The following is a 15718-nucleotide window of genomic DNA, read 5'->3' on the forward strand; positions in this document are numbered from 1 at the left end:
TAAAACCAAGTGAATGGCCCTTTATATTAGCATGGGAAGACTTCCCCCATCCCACGTTGTCTCAACAGAGCCATTAATCTAGAAAAAGCTACTGTGTCACTTTTCAGAGGTCTACCCTGTGTGCAGACATGGAGAAGACACTTAGAATGTTAAAGTCAGCATGTTAAGTAATTTTCTTCAAATACTATAACTAGCACCCAGTTTACTTTCTTCACAGTCCTTTTCATATTCTATTTAATTTTAGTCCTTTTTAATTGTCTGGTACACCTGTAACACCTAAAATCCAAGAGAGAAGGAGCTTCATCTTATTTCCAGTGCCTAGCACATAATGGTTTCTCAATGGAACTGATTCCAAGATTGGCCTCATTTAGGAATGGATCTGTTGTTATAATCAGGTTTCCGAAATCTTTACTATCAATACGGAGTCCTTTCCTCTCACGTTTCACAGGAAGCTAGACTTCTTAAAGTCCAAAACATGGATACGTTTGAAGTTTCCTTGACTGATTTAAATTGAATTAAAATAATTATTTCGTACAGGAAAAACTTTCAAAATTTTTACATTTTTCAGAACATAACCACCTTTCCTTTCTCTACTTTCTTCCCTTCAAAACAAATTTTGCAACGTTGGGGTGAGTTAAATAATCAGAAAACTAGCCCCAAAATAAGCTCTCAATGACATGAAACACATTTTTTTGCTCCTTTTAAATAAAAATCCTATATACAGTACATTAATGTTTTCTTTTAGAAATTAAGTTGACAACTTAATCCCTAATTCGAGGCATCCATATAACTGGTTTACAGAAAGGTTCTTCAGCAAAATATTTAACACAAGATATATGCTGAGATCTGGGTAATATACCTTACTTGAAAGGCATGAATAGTTTTAAAACACTGTAGCATAATCACACTTAAGGCCATAGTTACTTTGTTCCCAAATCCCTGCAATTCTATTTGAGGGGAGTTCTAAAAGGCCTGTGTCTTCTCCTGTGTCCACAACTGTAGACGTACACTGATGGCCCTCAATCCTGCTCTCCAAACTTCAAATAACGGGCCAGAGGCAAGGCTCGGGACTTGGAAAAGTCCTAGAAATTCCCTGCCTCAAAAGCAGTTTCAGAGTTTCACATTTTCCTAAGGAAGACAGAGCTGAGTAGACATGCCAAAGTCTTCCAAATCCTGCTGCTTGTTTTGAATTATGGCTACACTGGCTGTGTTGAGTTTGTATCTCCATATACTTGAATTAAATCCTGTAGTTCCTCTTCAGTTCTAGCATCTGTGACCTCTTCACAGGGTCTATAGGCCACAGCTATTTTACCACTTTCTGAAATAAAGTTAACAAGGATCAATTCAGAAGTTTTCTTGTTCTAAAACTTCCTGTATACAATGGTAGCACCCAATAATTAGACATTCTTTTGATTTCTAAAAGCAGAAAATAAGAGCATTTTCCTAGAAGTTCCCTCATCTGACACTCCAGTTTTTATCATAATTATTTGTGAAAAAATATATAAGAAGTATCAACTTTGGTTCAAAAACCTTTATGATCTTAGAAATAAGAACTAAGGAATAATGACATAGAAATTAAAAGCTGTGGAAACAAAAATGTTCAATCACAATACAATGAAATAGGAAGGCATTAGGTGGGGGTCAAAATGAGTTCAAACCTGGAGAGATACCACTGGACTATAATAGATACTTCATATTAGAAGCAAGGCAAGGGCCTACTCCTTGGGACCAAACTTCTACCAGATACAGTGAACAAAGCTTTGGAGACAGAGACAGAGAGAGACAGCATTTGAACACTCTACTGGCAGAAACTGGCCCGTGTACCTTTTGGACAATACAGCTTTCCTCAAGGCAAGCTAGAGCCACCAGGCTTTTTGTCTAAGGAGTTTGGAGTACATATAAGGAATACCTTGGCATTATTAGGAACAAACAACCCAGACATTTAGTTTGGTTCTTAAAGGTTGTTACCCAGAGTTGACAGCTGATGGAGATTCTGCCTGATGACCAGGGAAGTCAAACTTCACTGGAAGGACTGCCCAGGCTGGAAGGCCAAGACCAATCCAGGGTCAACTCTTACAAGCAAATAAGGTCTCTGACAACTTAGCTCGGATTTTCTCTAAGCCTGAAGGGCTGTGAAGCAGGGGAGCAATTCTGTTCCGGGAATCTACTCATCATGAAGTTTCCTTTGGGCACAGGCTGTGACATTCTCACCGCTGTATAACTCGATAGGGAACACAATCAACACTATTCAATAGCATGAACACTTTCAAGGCCCACAAAAACGTAGCCAATTATTATATAAGAATCATATTCACCCAATATATCAGAAATGAAAACTGAAATTAAACTGATTTCAAAAACATAATCTAATAAACTCTTCAACAAGAAAAAAACGATAATAATAATAGTCAGTATATTTTCTCTGCTTACTATGTTTCAGGCATAGTTCTAAGCTTTTTACATTCATCATCTCATTTACTCTTACAATATCCTCCATTAGGTGATAAGCTGTATTACTAATCCTATTTGCAGATAAAGAAATTGCAGCTTAGAGATATTAAATACCTTCAAATGTCTCTGGCTAGAAAAACCTAAAATTGCAACAACAACAACAACAACAAAATCTAAGAGACAAAGTTAGGACTCAAACACAGGTGTCCAAGGCTTATAATCACTGCACTATTCTGTATGATAAGCAAGCAATTGGGGAAGAACTGGATCAAACACTTTCTGTATGAACTGAGGCAAGTCACTCTACATCTAAACACTGGGGACAATAATATTTGCTGTCATTTTTCTCATAAATGCCACAGAGAACACATTTAAGACTGCTGCTGTGAAAGCATCTGGTGAGCGAAAGAATATGTAATGTTTTAGACAACCATTATTTTCATCCAATTAACTTTTCAAGTAACGTTATTTGCTCACTGAAACTGAAGTACTTCAAGGACAATCAAAAAGGTCTTACCTAAGGCCACAATCAGCAGTTTCTGGAATGCGTCTGTCATAGCCTTCTGAATAGCAAGCTTCTGGGTTACCTTCCTTTCCATAAGGAATGATAATGACCCTAAATCCAACCAAAACAGATGAGTTTAAAATGCCTGTCTGCATAACTGATTTCTAGGTTATGTGTGTAAAACTAAAAATGCATCTGTGATTCTTAGATCATTATCTTAGTGATTAAGGGCAGGCACAACACTGGGGTACGGGTGAATGTCTCTGTTGTAGGTATAGCCTGGCATGGCACATTTTTACTACTCAGATCTATTCTGGAAGTTCCTAAAACACTCGATGGGAAATGCAAACCAAGAACGTGGCACAAATCTCATACTACTCACAGATTTCAAATGGACAAGCTGAGGCTGCACTGCTACAGACCCTGCTCTCCTGTGCGTAAAGGGCTGGATTCATACAGTGAGATAGATTTGGCGGTAGTGCAGATGATCTGGCCTCTCCTCAACCATCACCCACTCAGGTGGATGGTGGAGCCTCCTCCACTCCATTCGCTAACAGCCCTGCCTCTGAGTTAAAACCCTAAGCCCAAGTGCCATGGATTCTAGGAAAAAACTCAGTACCAATCGGAATCCCCTTTCCAGGGATCTACATTTACTTTTTCTGCTCAGGCCCTTCTATAGGAGGCAAAGGACTGAATATTTACACAAGAGTTTATTTCAATCTTTAGACAATGATTTTCTTGGGATAACTGAAGGCCAGAAGACATCTGTATTTGAAGGAATATTTTAGCACATAACAAATCATTAACAACAACAACAAAAAAAACTAACTCATTTTCCCTCCTCCTAAGCTTCTTGGCAGGCGGTCAGTTCTAAAATTCTAAAGTTTAAGGTGCTGTCAGGTATTGCCTAAGATAAAAATCTATATTGTCAGGCAGAAAAAAATCTGCCCAGGGCTTTAGTGGCTTAGAAAAGTGATGATGTATCTGAAAAGGTGAGTTTCAGAAAGAAAGGAAAAAAGAGAAATCCCACTCCCTCACCTCCCCACACACAAACATACTGGAAAACAGACCTTCCTCCAACTTATCCAAAGGTTCCTCAGCCATGACAACTCTGGGACTCCTGCACTCGTGGGAGGGCAACACCACCTCTAAAGCACAGAAGAACTTCAGGCTTTGCTTCTGAAGTGGTGTCACAATATCTTCATTTTCCCTTTCTTTAAGGTTAGAAAGATCCTGAAGCTGTTAGGATTATGAATTAAAGGCTAGACTTCAAAGTATCCTCTTGTTAGAAATAAAAACTAAACTCCAGCAATCCCAGGTAAAAGTTTAGGTATGCAATAGCTTCAAAATCAAGTGAGACTTGCAAATGAATGACTAGATATGGACAAATATTTTTTATTATATACCATACAAATACTGGAGAAAATTATGGACACCGCCATCCAAGTCATTGAGATTATCACTAATTCTAGGTGGCAGGCCAATGCTCAGATACTTCCATGTGGAAGGCTCTCACACCTCCTCCCCATAGCCCTGTTCTATTCTTCTCTCTAAAGTCTAGGAGTTCAATGTTGAAAGGAGTCTGGTTAGTCAAAGAAAATCTACAGAGTTTACCTTGATGATCCTTTTTGACCACCCACTGAAACCAAAGTAGTGATTTGCCAATTCTTGGCATCTGGAGCTGTTTAGGGCCAGCGTATTATGTTGAACCGCCTTATGTCTGGTGCCGAGACGAACCTAAAGACATAAAAGACCGAAAAACATCACAATCCTACATAAGAGACTTATTTTGGATATACCTGAGATTTATCAATACCAATTTCATAGAGTGGTTGTGAAGATTAAGTAGGACATTTTAAGCAATGAGCTCACAGTCAGCCCTAAATAAATGTTATTTATTATTTTTAAGTCAGGACTTTTCTGCATCATTTCCAGGTCCCCTGATTAACTGGAAGGTTCCCTTACCTATGGTGGTGAAAGTGATGATGAAAGCAACCAAGGAAGCCCAGCAGAAGCCTATCATGGGGCTGGGGGTAAGCAAAGGAAGTGAACTGTTTTACTCGTCTCATCCTGTAGCTCCTGCTTGAGAATATGACCTGAAGAGGAGGTAAGATGGACCTGCCACTGAATCAGGACCTTACTCTGTAGCACCCCCTCCCCAAGTTACTAACCCCTGTTAGAAGAGGGAATACCTATACCTCTATAAATGTAAATAAAGCAACCAAAAGAATTAGGGGTTCATCTGCATTAACAAGCTTCTTTGAGAGTGCAAATATTTCCAGTCTTAACTCTCTAAATAACTTACATATTACTGTGGATTTTTTACATCACTAGTTCTTTCTTAAATATCTATTTCCACTTTGAACAGGGTGTAGTATATAAATATAGTCATAAAAATTCAAATAATACAAATAAAGTCAAAGCATTGTTAATTCTTTATTGATTGGTTTGTGCATCTTCCTCTGTCACTAGTTTATGAGCCCCTTAAGTGCTTGAAGGAACCATATGTTATTCTTTCCTTGTTACCAGACGCAAGCATAGATCTTGGCATATAAGAGACGAGTGATGGTCTGCTGACTGAGTGAATGAATGAGTACATAAGAAAATGAAATTACTTTCTCCAACTGAAGCTGCCTGCTGGGAAGGAGAAATGAAGACTAATTTTTAAATGTTGAGTGTCGCATGAGAGGCTAGGCCCTGTACGGTGAGTCATAATGGAGCTGTCCCGGACAATTAGGAAGCTTCAGAAGGGCTCTGAGCCCCTGCTACGAGACAGTTGACATCTGGGATAACCTTGCCACAGTTCTTGCTGGCAAACATTTCCCTTCGTGCTACTGAGAAAAACTCAGATACATTAGGCCTTTCCTTCATTTTATTTTAAGTTGTTATTCTCTTTTCTGTATTTATAAAAAATACAGGGGAAAAAAGATAAGAAGTATGTATACCTGCCAATGAATAAAATAACACATAATTGGAACTTCCCTGCTGGTGCAGTGGTTAAGACTCCATTCTCCCAATGCAGGGGGCCTAGGTTCAATCCCTGGTCAGGGAACTAGGTCTCACATGCATGCTGCAACTAAGAGTTCTCACGCCACAGTTAAGGAACCTGAGAGCCACAACTAAAGGAGCCTGCCTGCTGCAACTGGGGAGCCCACATGCCGCAACTGGGGAGCCCATGAGCCGCACCAAAGCGGCCCGCCTGCTGCAACTAAGACCCGGTGCAACAAATTTAAAATTTAAAAAGAACATATAATTAAAGTAGGTAACAATTTCGGGGGTGTGGGTAGTAAACTAAGGCTCGAAAATTAAATAAAGAAATCTAGGTCTTCCCTGGTGGCGCAGTGCCTGAGAATCTGCCTGCCAATGCAGGGGACACGGGTTCGTGCCCTGGTTCAGGAAGATCCCACATGCCACGGAGCAGCTGGGCCCGTGAGACATGGCTGCTGTGCCTGAGCATCCGGAGTCTGTGCTCCGCAACAGGAGAGGCCACAACAGTGAGAGGCCCGCGTACTGCAAAAAAAAAAAAAAAAAAAAAAAAAAAAACCCAGAAGGTGCAAAACTGTTTCCTATCCCAGCCTCCTATCTTCCATCTTACAATCCTATAACTGACACTGCAGAGAATCAAAGTCCACACCGTGTAGGATTTTTCCCACCAGTACAAAACACTGCCTCAAGGGCAAGTTCGAACTGGCTATTAATTCAGTTCAGCAAACATTTCCTGAGGCCAGGCCCTGTGTTAGAAGCACTAAACTCAAAGAGGAAGCATGCCATCACTGCTTTCAAGAAACTCAGATTCTAGCAAGACAGGCAAAGCACTAGTGAAAAATAACAAGAAATACCTTCCATCTGCCAAAAGGCATGAGCTGCCCTCAACAGAAGAACACAAGTTCACTGTGCAGAGATGATAGGGAGAGCACAGGGGAGTTTTTCAGAGAGAATGCACAAGAAGTCACCAAGACAAGAGAAAGCACGTGATACACTCCAGGTGTGTCAGAGAAGGAGGGAAAGGAGCTAAGAATGCCCTCCAATGCCAAAAGAAGTGAGGAATTTATTCCATAGCAATGGAGCTTGATGGGAGGTGTTTAAATAAAGAAGGGACCTATCGGGCAGTCCAGTGGTTGGGACTCCGCGCTTCCTCCATGGCGGAAAGGGGTGGGGGGAGGGTTTGATCCCTGGTCGGGGAACTAAGATCCCGCAGGCAACAGGGTGTGGTCAAAAAAAAAAAAAGAAGGAACCTATCATGTAGAACTCCTGTGAACAACTGGTGATAAGCAGGCATTGCCATTAATAACAGACCACTAAGCAGTCCAAGTAATAGAGATTGAGAATTCAAGCGCAGCCTCTCCTGAGCTATACCACTCATGATGCAGGGAGCAGCAATCCTGGGCAAAGAAGACCTAAGATCCTCTGACCTGACAGTCACAACACTGCTCCGGCGGACCACGCTTGCAGACCTCCCATCACCATCTCTGTCGGTTCCGAGACTGCTCTTCTTGCCTGTTCCCACCCTCGCTCACTCTCCCCACTTTCTACCTCACCAAACGGCCCCAAGGTACAGGTCTCCTCCATCCTTCCAAAGCTCAATTTATGCCACTTCGCTTTTAAGAATGACCCACATTAGCGCCTGTTTTCCTAACCAAAAGAAATCCAAAGAGGTATCTATTTACACAAAAAAGGGGGGAAAATGAGGACAGTGTCTGGCATGTGTTGTGCAGCAGCCCATACAGAGGCAACTCGCACTGTGCGCTGCAAAAGCGGGTGCAAGGGGCACCACCCAGCTCCTTCCCGGGAACCACACTCAGTACCTCAGCGTCAAGCCACCATAGCTTTGAACTGTCACTGAGCTTCTGTACTTTAGCTCAATTTATTTTGTGCATCCGTTAGCAAGATGTGTCCTATGGTCACTGCTTCTTCACTTTACACCACTTCGGCTTATGAAAGGTTTCATGGGAACGCTCTGCTTCCAGTCATTGGGGGAAACCCATACTTATTGTCCTCCCGCCTCCCTCCAGCCTACGCATCCACTCTCGGCCTGGCCTTTCCAGCTTTGAAAAGACAACATGGCTCCGCCCTCTACCGCCTATATACTGCAGTGAAAGATGAGGGGAGAAGCTGACAGGCAGACAAAAGGCAGCAGCAGTGAGTGAGGCCTGGTGACAGACATCGGAAGAGTTCCAGGCCCCTTCAACTTTTGAGATGTTTGGTATAACAAAAAATGTCGAAACACCTAAGGGATGGGATGAGAAAGAGCTCAAAATGCACTTCAGTATTTGTTAGCATTTGTTAAATATGGGTGGTACATACACGGGGTACAATGTAATATTCTCCACTTTTCTCAGTATGAAATTTTTAATTAAAAATATACCAAAACACGGTTTTGAAAATTACAGGATCTTTAAAATGTTTATACATTTGACAAGTTAACACAACACAAAAAATGAAATCTAATTGTGTAATTCACAAGGTAATCCAACAAATATTTAGAGTATTGTATCCTCAGGCATTACATGGCCTCCCTTTAAACTTCATCAGCTCTCCCTCAGTGGGCTATAATTCCCAGTTTACTTTAAGGGAACTTCAATATTTAAGTTATGGTTGGTGTTTATGTCCCTTATACAAACATGCATTAATTTGGGGAAATCAATTATCAAACAAACATCAAAAGTAATCATTTCTACATTACTAATGTGACTTTGCCCATTAGAGATCAGAATGGCATTACAAGATCATCAGTGACTTATTCTATAGGCCAGAGTTGATGCTATTGACACTTTGGGCTGAACAGTTCTTTGTTGCGGAAGGCTGTCCTGTGCCTCATAAATCTTTCAGCAGCATCCCGGCCTCCGACCACTAGGTGCCAGGAGCACGTCTCCTGACTTACGACAACTAAAGATGTCTGTCTCCAGACATCAGCAAATGTCCCCTGGGGGGCAAAATCATTCCTGGTTGACACCTACTGATATAAACAAGCATATAGTGTTTGCTTGCCAAATAACAGCAACAGAAGATGGATAAATCCATGGATTCCAAAGGTCCTAGAATTAGCAAATCTTCTCTATACAACTCCTAGCCCACATCTAGAAAATATTACAAAAGGAAGCAAAATGAAAAGAAAAACTAACAACACATGAGCTAAAATCTTTACTAGGGACAGAACACAGCACAGTGATCCAAAGCACAGACTTGGAGCCAGAGGACTTACATTCAGAACTCACCAGCTGTCACTCACCAACTGTGTCACTCACCAGCTGTGTGACCTGGAGCAAATGACTTAGCCTCAAGTATCTCAACTTGCTCACCTCTAAAGTGGCAAGGAGACAACTAATACCTACCTCCTATGGTTATTTATTTTCACTTAAGAATTAAGCGAAATAATATGTGTAAAGTGCTTAAAGGAATGCCTGGCATACAGTAAGTGCTCAGTAAGTGTTAGCTATTGTTATTTCACTAAAATTCCATATTTTCAATTTATACAAAGTGGAAATCACTTTACAGATTTCAACATACAACACCCTATTTTTAGAAAATAAAATATCATGCTATGTAACTACTTTATCTACTTGACAGAGGAATTATTTTCACCCATTTTCACCATCTCGGTAAAATAATAATGGTTATCATTATGCAATCATAATAATGATTATGCTCTCCAATAGCCACTGGAGAAACAAGTGTACTTGTACGTCGCTGACAAAGACAAGGTAACCCCTAAAACTGGCTCTGAGGGGAGATCACAAAGCCTACCATCAGCATTAATCACCAAACATATTAGCCAGGGACATCTCAATAAAAGTAACACAGAAGTAGAGATTAGGGACAGAATTACTAACTCCAGGATCTATGGGGGGAAGTGACTTAATTTCAAGAGTTAATGTCTCTGATATGTAGGCTCAGGTGCCCACCTCAGCACTGGATATGAAGATGCCTACCACAATTAATCAGGTCCCAACAGTTCATTTCTAACTGCGGTCTCCCTGAACCTCACTGCGGGTACTTCTGTAGCGTAGCTCTCCATACAAGGCAGGTCTCTGGTAACTGTCTTCCCTGGTTCTTCAGAAAACAGCATGACCTGGCTACACATACTCCTGAAGAATTTCAAGCGTCTTCTGGAAAAACATAAAATAAAAACTGCCAGCCGAAGTCAAAGTGAGACAATGTCTCAAGCCACGCTAAAATGGACTATAAAAAACACAGAGATCTAGAAACTACCTCTACACGACACCAGCTCCCAGACACACCTCACCATGTAGCCGACACTCTTGGCCAGGATACACGGGTACACCCGTGTCTACAGCACGCAACCCTGCCATGTGGCGGACAGACACTGACCAAGCTGGGTCTTGTACAGCCTCTGCCATGGGGACAGAAAGGCCCGGAGAAGGGCGCTGAGTCGCTTAAACCCACCAGTGTGGGAAGAAGCACCACGTCCACCCATTGAGAAGGCCACCCCTATTTGCCTTGACTCTTTCTCTTCCTGTTAAAAATTATCCAACTTTCACCAAAAGAATACACAACACTAACTTTCTGCAAACTCCTGCCCCTGTGGGGAACGGCATTACTGGAGGATGTAACTCCACACACAAAAAAGCTGGAATCAGTAACCAAGGTTCTAATTCAAATCCGGTCTAATTCAAATCCATTAACCCCTGTGATCCGTTGCCGATCTACAAAAAGAGCCTAACAGCACATTAGTCGTTTGACCAGCCAGCATCCATCCCTTTTTCTGGTAATAAAAGCCCACACATTTCCTCAGAGTAGGCACCTCTCCCCACCTCTCAGTCAGCGTGGCTACGGTAGGATCGACTCCGCCAAAGAGCCACGGGTGCCACGTGACCAGAACTGGCCAATCCCAGTCTCACAGCCTCAAACAGCGATTGGCTCCAGGTCAGACATGTGACACCATAAGAGCCAATGAGACATCATGAGACCTTTCCTGAGGCTTCTGCGAAAGAGACAGGCGCTCTTTCCGGCTGAATCTAAACGCTGACAGGCTACAGGGGGTGAATATGCTACAGCCAATTTTCTAACATACAGTTCCTACAACTGAAGTCCATACAGGAAAAGGCAGAGTTGACTCGTGGGGAGAACCTGAGTCCTGATGACTTTACTTGAGCCCTGAATCCAGCTAGCTGTGCCTGACTTTGCAGTTAGGTGAGCCTAACTCAAATTTCTTTCCAGCTTAAGCCAATTTAGGTTGATATTTCAGGCAGCTGAAGCAAACTGATGTATATGTGTATATCTGGTTAGTACCTCACAGGATGTGAAAAATGCAATGAACTGATAGCTGCCTTGTAAAACAGTGTATATATACATGATTATTAAAAACACTGGTCACAGGTATTGATTAATAATAACAAGTGCAAAGAGAAAAAAGTGGGCATGGGAGAGGAATGACTTAGTGTGATATGTGGTTATTCTGACTCTTGAAAATATTCCAAAACATTTGTTTAAACAATTTTATCATAAAGCTATTTCAGCAATAATAATAAGAATAATAACAAGAGCCATTTGCTGAATGCTTCCTGTGGGCCAGAGGCCCTTGAAATGACTATATTATGTAATCTGCTTGAGTCCTCATAATGACCTTACAAGGTGGATGTTATTATTATCATTCCCACTAACAGATAAGGAAACTGAAGCACAGACAAGTTAACTTACTCACCCAACAGTTACACTGTAAATAAAAGGCAGGATTCAAATGCAGACATTTTGATGCAGCTCGTGCTTTTAGCCATGACACTGAATCTGAACCTACACTCAGAGTTCTAATGCTGTTCCAGTGAAGCAGAAACTCAAACTCAGGCACTCCCCAAAGCATCAAATGGGAATGTAATATACCACTATTTTAACCCTGGAAGAGTCTTAAGGACTAATTCCTACATAGTTCTCCATTATGAAAGTATACATATTTAACCACATTAGTGATTATCATTTTTTTAAAAAGTGTGAAAACCCTCACAAACCTCAACCAATTGCATCCTTTGGTTAAACAAAAGTCCTAGATGTTCCCAAGACTAAGAGGTATATTAATTAGTATTACCTTTCCAGAAAATAACATTTGCACCTTCCACAAAGTCAACTTTATGAGGACATTCCCATCACTAAGTTACATTTCACCACTTTTATAGAACAGAAACTTATTTTAAAATCTACCCATCTTAGTATAATACAAAAAAAGAAAAAAATTTATGCATTGGACTTTCTCAAAATTAAACCTTTTTCCTCTTTGAAAGACATTATTATGTTAGAAGGATACGAAGCCAAGCTAAAGACTGAGAAAAAACCAACTGCAAATCACATACCTGAAAAAGGATTTGTATCCAAATACATAAAGAATTCTCAAAACTCAACAGTAGGAAAACAACCCAATTAAAAGCTGCACAAAAGATTTCAACGGCACTTCACTAAGAGGACCTAATGATGGCAAATAAGCACATGAAAAGATGTCCAATGGCATTAGTCATCAGAGAAATGCAAATTAAAACCATGATAAGATATTACCACATACCTATTAGAATGGCTAAATTAAAATCACTGATAGTGTCAGTGATGTGGAACAGGTGTAATTCTCATACATTGCTAGTGGGAGAATAAAAAATGGTACAGACACTCTGGAAAAAGGGTTGACAGTTTCTCATAAAGTTAAAAATATACTCACTATATCACCCAGCAATCCCCTCTCCCCAGAGACAGCTACCCTAGATATAGAGAAATGAAAACTATGTTTGCACAAAAGTCTGTACACAAGTGTTTACAGCGTCTCTATTCCTAAATGCTAAAAATAGGAAACAACCCATATGTCCTTTAAGGAGTGACAATGGAAAACTACTCAGTAATAAAAAGGAATAAACTTAAAATACATGCAATAACGTAGATGAATCTCAAAAACACAGTAAAAGAACCCAGTCTCAAAAGGTTACATGTATGATTCCATTTATAGAACATTCCCAAAAAGACAAAAATATAGGGATGGAGAAAAGGTCAGTGGTTGCAGAGGTTATAGGATGGGGACAGTTAACTATAAAAGGATAGGATCAGGGAATTCTGCGGGGTGACATTATTCTGTATTCTGACTGAAGTGATGGTTGCACAAACTACACGTGCTAAATTAACAGAAAAAAAGAAAAAAGGTAGTTTTACCGTACGATAATTTTAAGAATAAAATTTTAAAATTATTTTTAAATATGAAACTCAATGTCACAATGGACACGGTTATTAAAAACTGGAAAGAAATAACGAAGGAAAAGTTTGTTAATAAAAGGAAAACCTGGGCTTCCCTGGTGGTGCAGTGGTTGAGAGTCTGCCTGCCGACGGGGGGTAAACGGGTTCGAGACCTGGTCTGGAAGGATACCACGGGCCACGGGGCAACAGGGGCCGGGACCACAAACATTGAGCATGCGTGTCTGGAGGCTGTGCTCTGCAACAACAGGGTCCACGGCAGTGACAGGCCCACGCACCACGATGAAGAGTGGCCCACGCTCGCCGCAACTACAGAAGGCCCTCGCACAGAAACGGAGACCCAACACAGCCAAAAATAAATAAAAAATAAATAAAAATAAATACATTTAAAAGGAAAACCTATACATTTCCCTTTCTGCAAATGTAGGTTTTTGAGGGAAGAGTGGAGCCTCAGAGAGAATGTCTGCAAACAGGACAATCACTAGTTCACTAAGTACAAAATGTAGGATACTTATGAAGAATCCCATCACAGCTAGATAATTGGTCCAGAATCAAAAGTAAATACTGGAAGAAAAATGAAATCAATAGTGTACCACAGAGGTGGTAGGCAGACAGGCCTGGACTAAGACATGTTCAGTAATAGATAATAAGGGTGCTGATTTATAAGCATCATTCTCGTCCCACTGTGGACTTCCTTCTGCAACAGTACCAGATCATCTTGAAATCAAGTCATGAAATGTACTTTTATATTTTTAAAAATCAATTCTTGTCCTTAAATTAACTTTTCTTATCAGTTTAGTCATGGTCCTCTATTACTTCTAAAACATTAAATCTTATTTGATTAGAGACAGGCTTCAAAAAATAAAAATAAACTGTGATCAAATACCAGGAACAAACAGTAGTAACTAAAATTTCTTCAATCTAAACTGAAGATGATTTCTGTATCTCTATCTTTTACATTTGTCTCCATTGGGGAAAAAAATTATGTACCTCATAATTAACTTGGCTGGAATGAATCAGACTGCATTTGTAAAATTTCATAAGACCAATGAGCTGTGCTAAACACTACCACTATCCACCTGAGCAGAAATTACTATCCATAAGTTTCTTTACATAACTAACAAAACAAAAATTGAAACAAAAGAAGAACTACTAGAAAAAAGTTAGAGATTCATTTTTTAAGTCAGGAATTTGCCTTTAGTCAGTAATTTGCCTCATACATTATGATTTTCCCTGTGGAAACCCAATTATTATCCTGAAAACAAGACCACTTTAGAAAGCAAATGCATCGTAACAAAAGAAAGAAAAGGCAGGTTGATACATTATTAAAATAACTCACACGCCGTACCCTGAGGAGTAAGGAAGCCATGGCAGAGCAGGCCCCCTTCTCCTCAATGGACAGCACAGCTGTGGGGAAGACACTGCAGCTAGCAGAAGCGTGTCACACTTCCTCAAGGAGGAAGCAAGTTACAGACCACTCTAGAGAGGGCACCCATAAACTGATGGCCACGCTCATTACCCAACGTCCAGGCTACCCACAGGCTGACTGCAACCCAACTTTCCCACCATTCCCACAAAGGCCCCAGGAACTGTCAGGCCTCTGAGGCTCTGCCAATGCCCTTCCCTCTACCCAAATATCCTTTCCCTCCTCTCTCGGACCTCAATCCTGCCCAGCTCTAAATGAACACACCAAGGCCTATTTCCCTAAGAATGCCTCTCTCAAAACCAAAATTACTTCCTCGAGAATGATCTGCCTCTTACTCATCCATCATTATCTTGGATTCAATACATCATGTAAGATGCCTTATCTAACCAACACAACTCTTTTAGAAATAAGAGTCATGTTTTAGACCATCTATGACATGACATGAAAACCATTCAGCTCACTAAAACCATTCAATAAATACTCTAATTGAATTTCCCAAAGAGTTGACCTAAAATAACGTAAATGCCAAGCATTCCAAGAACCGTCCTGAACCAAATTCACTTCTCGTTTCAATGCCAATGTCATACACAGGGATGTTGTATTGTCTTGAAATGTACTTGCCTTTATCCAAAACGAGAATCTCTGATGAATCTATGGGACACACGTGTAAAATATTCTGCAAAGTCAAAAAGCTTTATTTATCGTACTGTGCTTAATTTACAGCCAGACCTGCAGTTTCTCTAAAACTTATACAATTACTGAGTATGCAAGAAGCATAAGAAGAGAGTAAGTCTATTGAGAAGAAAACTGGAGGCGAAGGTCATCAATCATTTTCTACTTTGAATCATCTCTTTCATAAAGAGGTAAATGCTTCTAAATTCCAGAATGAATGGAATTCAATACAGCAAAGTAAAATGCTTTCATTACATAAAATAAATATCTTGATGGACCTTCCACCATCTGTTTTAGTAACTTCAATTATAAAAAAATCCCCTAAATTTAAGAAAAGTTATATCAACGCTAAATTGAGATTTTTTTTCCATCTATTACTTTGATTTTCCTGACCCATTTTTGAGAATTGTCAGCATTCTAGATCAAGAATTCCAAATTATTTCTTGAAGAGAGTGAGATTCCTCCCAAGTCATTTAACATGCTTA

At 40.3% G+C, this 15718-nt stretch overlaps 1 protein-coding gene across 5 annotated transcripts in view; it reads right to left on the bottom strand.

The window, feature by feature from the left end:
• The window catches only part of LOC308610005 (RAD52 motif-containing protein 1-like), a 110816-nt gene that overhangs the window by 423 nt on the left and 94675 nt on the right, over window positions 1-15718 (bottom strand). For 3 of the 5 annotated variants that reach the window (XM_081259274.1, XM_081259275.1, XM_081259273.1), the window contains 4 exons: window positions 4571-4693; window positions 4027-4102; window positions 2969-3067; window positions 1233-1318 (listed from right to left, as the gene is read on the bottom strand). In XM_081259274.1, the coding sequence (XP_081115400.1) occupies window positions 1233-1318; window positions 2969-3067; window positions 4027-4102; window positions 4571-4693 (384 nt within the window). Of the gene's footprint in view, window positions 1-1232; window positions 1319-2954; window positions 3068-4026; window positions 4105-4570; window positions 4694-15718 lie in introns of those variants that run through there. The other 2 variants (XR_014014388.1, XR_014014389.1) reach the window with 2 other exon arrangements.

This window comes from Mesoplodon bidens (assembly GCF_964165515.1).
Source record: "Mesoplodon bidens genome assembly, contig: HAP1_SCAFFOLD_152, whole genome shotgun sequence".
Taxonomy (NCBI): Eukaryota; Metazoa; Chordata; class Mammalia; order Artiodactyla; family Ziphiidae; genus Mesoplodon; species Mesoplodon bidens.